Source organism: Falco biarmicus, chromosome 2 (genome assembly GCF_023638135.1).
Source record: "Falco biarmicus isolate bFalBia1 chromosome 2, bFalBia1.pri, whole genome shotgun sequence".
Lineage (NCBI taxonomy): Eukaryota > Metazoa > Chordata > Aves > Falconiformes > Falconidae > Falco > Falco biarmicus.
Window position 1 is genome coordinate 56,627,968 of NC_079289.1, and position 6,840 is coordinate 56,634,807.

The window sequence follows — 6,840 nt, forward strand, 5'->3', positions numbered from 1 at the left end:
GACCATAGTTTCAGTTTGTCAGTTTAGTCCTTTCGGCTTTGTGTCATCTGCAAATATAATGACCAGACATTATTTCATCATCCAATTTGTTAATGAAAACACCAAATATCCCTAAACCCAGGACAGAGTGGTCAAATCCCCCCTCAGTGGCTCCCCCTACTCCAACAGCAAATCACTAATACCTCTCCTCTGAGCACAACCCTGAACCAACAAAAATAGTTTCCTCCAGACTGTTTCTTTAGCTTACACACACAAGTGTAATCTCAGAGAGTGTCAAAACTTCTTCTGGAGTCAAGATATATGACATCACCTTTTTCTTCATGTACGATCCTGTTAACCTGCTGTAGTAGGAAACCAGAATGATCTGGGATTGTACATGATAGATCCATACTGGCTGATAGTCACCTGTATTCATTCTCTGTAGATTTATCATCTGATTGTCTGTTTCAGTATTTTCTAAGATGGACATTAAGGTGACTGTTAATTCCTTGTTCCTCCATTTTTTCCATATATATCTCTCCTTGTACCTATATATAGATAGAAATCCATCTCCTTGTATTCACCATGCATATCCTTCTCTGGTGCTCCTCTTGTCCTGCCCTATGCCAGCTCTGAGAGTTCACTGTTCAGTCCCTCAGTGCTCTATGCTGAAGTTCATCAGGTCCATCTAATATGAAAACACCTGATTTATCTAGGTGCTTTCTAATTATATAATTCAGTGGTTTCAGCAACCGTGACAATATCTGCTGTGTTTTGTTCAGGCTGTAATAAACAAAGCTCTACATCAGTGACAATGCTGGAATCAATGGAAGTTGTTCTGATGTCCAGGCTAACCTCTCCATGTTTCTCTAATCGACTGCAAAGCCCAGAGCAAGAGAACCCTGCGTTTCCCAGATGTTTTTGGAAGCAGTCTCGTTGGATGGTTTCAAATTTCACCTTCAGGTTGGCTTACAATCTTTTTTTTTTTCATTCCTCTCTCTTTGGTTGCTAAGAGAGGTATATATAAACCTGCTTCTGAGACAGCGTTTTGACAAGTGCTCGACTGCAGGAGAGGGGAAAGCCAGCTGCAATTCTTGCTCCCATATCAACACATCTGCCTCTGCAGGATCTAACAGTGCCAAAGCCACCCTGGGTTTGCTGGGATTTTCTTCAAAGGATTCCTTCATAACTTTAATGCAGTTTCTGACTTGGTCACGTAATTGTAACTCCCAGGCTGCTGGACGTATTTGCTCCACTTACACCTTGAACGAGAGAGCATGGCCTGCTGGAAGTTACCTCCAGTCACGACATAAAGCAGTAGGTTGCCATGTGTTGAGTGCAGCCAGTGTCTGAGAGATGATACAGGTGGAGTGGATTTGCTTTTCCATGTGACAGCTGACTGGACAGAACCATAGCTCAGCCCCAGCCACCTGAAAGGCGTGGACAGGGAGGAAGCACACAGAGAAGACCACCAAGAGGACAAGGACAGTGAGTCTGCGAGCCTTTTGTTTGTAGCAAGTCCGTGTGCAGGACCCAGTAGCCAAAGGAATAACTTCGTAGGGTGGACAACCACCACGTAGCGTAAGGTGCTGAAGCAGGTGAGGAAGAGGATGCTACTGTATAAGTTGAAGTGGAAGCCAAAGTGGATGAACTTGCACACGAATTCACCAAAGATCCAGTGCTCCCCACTGGCATAGCAGTGTACCAGGAAGGGAAGGCTGGTGACGTACAGCAGGTCTGTGAGTGCCAGGTTCAGCGTGATTATGGTGCCGCTCTTCCAAGGCCTCATCTTGAAGCTGGAAACATAAATCACAATGATGTTTCCCAGGAAGCCCACCAGGGAAATGATGCTATATGTAATGAGGAGGTACAAAGTCTTCAGATCGACTTCCACACCAGTGCAGTTCGGAAAATCACCTTCAGTGTCTTGCCAGGTGGTGGGGTTGGCTAAGTTGTCATTTGTGGTGTTCATGTTTTTCCTTAGTGCTTAAGAAAGAGAGGAATGTTTAGTGTTCAGATAAGACCTTCTGACAGATAAGACCTTCTCATAGCCTGTTAAAAACAACTAATAACTAGATCTTTCCTTTCAGCTTCCCATCAGTGCCACTATTAAAGTGCCTTTATCGAACAAGGAAAGGCTTTTCTACTGTCATGGAAATTGATCCTGATCCAGAGGCTTTTTATCATATCTATATAGAGATAGATAAAATTTTATTTTAAAACATGTATTTTCAGGGAAGGGTCTGCACAGGCACAATGAAGCTCTAATATAAGGGTTTCCCAGTCCCACAGTGTGTGATGTGGGCCCCCTGGCATATAAAGTTCACTTTCTGCTCTCAACAGGGCTCAAGTGGAGCAGAAGAACAGACTAGTCTGTTGTGCTGCTGACCGACAATGTGGAGAGGAATGTCCAGAACACAACTGCCCCATAGAAGCTATTTGCAGCCTTGTTAATTAAGTGGAAAACAGGGTGGATGTTGAAACATTTTCATATCCTTTTTGATACTGGAGTTGGTTAACATTTTTCTCCCTGCTCCTTGGAAACAACTGATAGAGGAATATTTCACTCTTTTAGTTCATTAACAAGATAGATGTTGCAAAGAAATGTTATTTTTAGGCTTGTCATCAGCTGCTATGTAAATTTCTATCCCTGTAAAATTTTTTAATGGTGTTTCACTCTGACATTAGCCTTAGATAGAATCTCAGATAACTTTTCTGAAACATCAGAATAAATTCATCCAACTTTGCAAAGCAACCATTTGCAAGATATAACACATGCCTTAAGCAGGATTCAAGGGAAATAAAGATAGCCCGTTACAGTGTCTGCAACAGAAAATATGGGGGCACTGAAGCACATGGCAAATAACTGCTAACATGGCATCCAGTAAGTGCATTTGTGTGAATGCCTTCTTTCTTTTAAAGTGGAGTAAAAGTCTTGTTGGAAAAAAATGAATAAACATCTAGCGTCATTTTTCCAGAGGAATGCAACTTTTTTCAGGATGATGCCACCTTCAGATTACTGTGGCGTGGATCTGTTAAAACGGATCCTACTGAATCACTGCTTCTATTTCTTGTCTCACTCTGAATTTTCTTCATGTAGCTTCTACCCTCACTCACTTGTGAGATATCGCAGAGACAGGCTGTAGGATTTGAATTCAAATTTACGGAGAACGTTTGGTTCAAACGTATTTAAAACACTTCAAAAACTGAAGCTGAAGCCTGAGGAGACACATGCCAAACACTGGCACTTGTTTTTAAAGAGCAAAACAGCTTCAAACCTCTTCTCGCGACTGGGGATGCTGCAGGGGATGGTTTGGATAAATCCAGTGGCTCTAATTCAGTTAAGAAGTAATGCAGCAATACTGTTGTCTCCAAACAAACTTGAACATTGGACTAATGGTTAACCAGGCTAACAGCAAAGGCCCCGTCCTGCAGTAGCAGGTCACAGCGTGCTGTCTCCTGCTGGAGGCACCAGGGCTGTGCACACCATGGTGTTTACAGTGCACAGCTATTAAGCGAGCTGAAGGGTACAGCTGGGTGCTGCTCCCCACATCACTTTCTTCGTGGGTTTGTGGGCATATCGTTTTGTAAGCAGCCTTTTTTTTTTTTTTTCCCCCAACAGCCAGCCGTGCTGCTGCAGCAAACCTATAGGGGCTGAAGAGCAAATACCTCCAGCTGCTGGAGAGCAGAGTAGCAGCACTCAGCAGCTGCAGTCCCTACTGACAGCCCCACACTCTCGGGTGCTTTCAGAGCCATCCCCTTTGCTGTCAGCGAGGTATATGATAGGGCTGGATTCGGGTCAAGGAATGGGGCCGCCAAGGGCCAGGCCACCTGCCAAGCTCTGCACTGGTTATGGAAATGAGAAGTGGGGACAAGGACTGCAAGAAAATCACGTGGGTGCGGGGTCTTGGTTCTGAACTGCCCTAAGGTTACAACCGGCCTAACAGGTTACCACAGGGACCCAAGAAAGGAGACAGCAAGTCTTTGCTGTTGGCCTTATTATTTTTGCTGTCTGAATTACAAATAGAATTTAGACAAAACTTAAATCTAATTAAGGAACAGTTTGTACTGTGGCAGATTTTATCACACTAAGTAATTGGCCATAATGGGACTTCTGCAGCCAAAGCTGAGAGCAAATGATATATGGTGTAGACACATAATGAACTTTAAATAAATTATCCAAGAGCAGAACTCACAATAAAAGGGAACTAGATTATTGAAATAGAAACCCTCTTTCAGTTTTAATAGTGGAGTCACTGCTGTATTGCATGGTATTCTTTACTGTAACCAATTGATTGGAGTCACTTTAAAAAATGTTGTGATTGCATGTCTTTAATTGCAGTCACATATAAGAGAAACTTGTCTGCTCCTGCATTGTGATAATTTAATTAGAGACTGCTGGAAATAAAAGTCAAATGGCTGCAGCCATGGCAAAGTAACCTAATGCCTGTAATTGGACTATATTTCACACAGATGTGTTGCTGAATAAATTAAATAGGATTTGGCTCACAGTGTTCGACTCTTCCACTGGCTTAGATTTAAGTGATGCAAATTATATATTTAGGGATGAAGATGTGAGCCCTCCTTCCCCTACCCTTTATAATTCAGGGGGGTAATTCCACGCAGAAAGAGTATGTGGGTTTGAGTATTGGATGCATCCCAGATAAGCTTAATTTGTTCCATGTTTCCATCATCCTGTAACCCTTTGCTCATCTCTCTCCACTTCACCCTGCCTCTAAGTTCACACCTTTAAATCCAAATATGCATTTTACCTGTAAATCCTTGGTGTCATTTTCTCTCTTCTTCATAGCTGGTTTCTTAAATACCCTACTCCAGCTGGCAGAGTTTGCTTTTAAATTCCAGGACTTGTGCAGTGAGACTGTCCAGGAAAGCCGTAGCAACCCACCTGGTTGCAGGTGGTTGCAGGAAGGTTGCAGGAATGCTCTGCCTCCGTTCCCGGGTCTCTGCCAGGGGAAGGCGGAGTTGGCTCCATGGTGCTGAGTGAGAGTAGCTCTGACCCCTCTTGCTTATCTGCAGGCTAGCTGCCACATCCATCCCCAGCTGCAGGGCCGTGCTGGTGTCGGTGGTCCTCCCATTGAGCCTCTGCCACCTGTGCAGGACATGGAGGACCTGCCTCATGTCACTCGCAAAATCAGTTGGGGCTGCCTGTAACCCGTCAGGTTTGGCTGGAGTGGACTGTTAGGGGTGCTTCCAGCCCTCAGTGAGGGAGGCAGGCCAGCAGCACTCAGGCAGGGAGAAGCAGCACCACCGCAGCGCCTGCCTGAAGGAATATCTGCTCCCCAAGTCCCAGCGTACAGTGTAGGAGAGGTGGGAGATGGGGAGAGCAGGGTTTCAAACTGGCAGGAGCTGCTATACAGAGGTCTTGGTGGATACTGGGAGCTGAGATCAAACCCTTGTCTCTCAAGGAGGGTGAAGGTACCCATGATCTCCAAACTGGGAGCTTGGTGGATCCAGGTGCCCTTTCTGCAGGGAGAGACCTGGCTCTGAGAAGAGCAAGGATTGTGCAACCAAGACACAAGCAATGTCTTGTAGCTGGAAGAGGTGTCTAAGAGCATGTGCTTGTGAGGACAACCTGGTGGGAGGAGGGTTTTGCTGGAGAAAGGGATTGCATGACTCTGCCAGACAACTATCCTGACCATACTACATGGGTAATATGCTTTTCTGCTGTCGTGACTTGTCCAGAGGTCAGAGGAATGAAGAAGCCTAGGAAATAAACTGTGTGCTCCCTTTGCATATGGTTTGAAAAAATACACAGCCTGCTGTGTGATCTAGAGCACTTTACAGTCCCCAAATATCCAGGTAATAAAGCAGAAGAAAGAACAGCATTTCCTTGGATGTGATGGCCAACCTTCAAGAAGGGGCTAGCAGAAATCTGCTCTCCCTTTGAAGCGGGAAGAAGGGCACAGGCACTTTCTGGGGAGCCTTACGACAGCGGTTTTACTTTCTTTGCACAGCAAACAGTGAGGAGCATGGGCCCACCCAGAGGTGCCAGGGTAATTATGGTGTGGAAGTTAAAGATTTTAAGGGGTGACTTAGCTTTCCAGCATGTGGTGCTAGCTGAGGCTGTAGCATTGCAGAGGTCTCCTACAGAGCCAGTATTTACATATTTTGCTTGATCTTCTCTCCCTCTTCCTTCTCAACATGTTTTGACTCTTGGGTCGACTGTGCTCTGTTGACTTTCACCTTGTATCACAGCAGTGATCCTTACACCAGCCTCAGGCTTCTCTCCTCCCCTTCTCCCTGCCCCAAAGAAAACACTTTCAAAAGCATAAGCATTACAGATTTGATTGTGCATTAAATATTTGCAAACTTCTGTGAACAGGCAGCAAAGTTATTATCTTAAGAGGGAAATGTTTAGATGAGGCTGAAAAGAACTTGAATGTTTTCCAACACTGAACTCAATTTCAGATCTCATTTGAAGCTATTATTAACTTTCTCATGATGATAAGAGATGTGAACCTGGAAATATGAGCAATTATGTATTGCATAATGTCATGGTGAATCAGGCTGAAATTATCTAGTAAATTTAACTTTTAAAATGATTGCGTAACTGTCCTGTTTCTTTACCTGATGCTTTCAATATTTGCCATCTTCACATGAATGACTTCCAGCTTACTGGTTGTACATAACCTGTTGTCCTTAACTCTTTCTGGTATGTTTGGCCATATCAGCCTTTACTTTCGGACCGCTAAATACAAATATTCATAAGTAAACTGACAGCTGTCAACATATCCCTGCATGACAGCTGATAGAAGCCACCATTGTCTATAGAAAGAGTTGAAACCACTTTATACCATGTGACTAGCTAGTAGATAGTAGTAATTTCAGTACTTTGCATCA

At 44.2% G+C, this 6,840-nt stretch overlaps 1 protein-coding gene across 1 annotated transcript; it reads right to left on the reverse strand.

Moving 5' to 3' along the window:
* Positions 1–261: 261 nt before the first annotated feature.
* LOC130144800 (2-oxoglutarate receptor 1-like) lies at positions 262–4,880 on the reverse strand. The gene is made up of 2 exons (XM_056328967.1): positions 4,752–4,880; positions 262–1,965 (listed from the first exon to the last, which is right to left on the reverse strand). The coding sequence occupies exon 2, from the start codon at positions 1,949–1,951 to the stop codon at positions 1,163–1,165; it is 789 nt and encodes a 262-aa protein (XP_056184942.1). The 5' UTR covers positions 1,952–1,965; positions 4,752–4,880; the 3' UTR covers positions 262–1,162.
* Between the last annotated feature and the right edge of the window lie 1,960 nt (positions 4,881–6,840).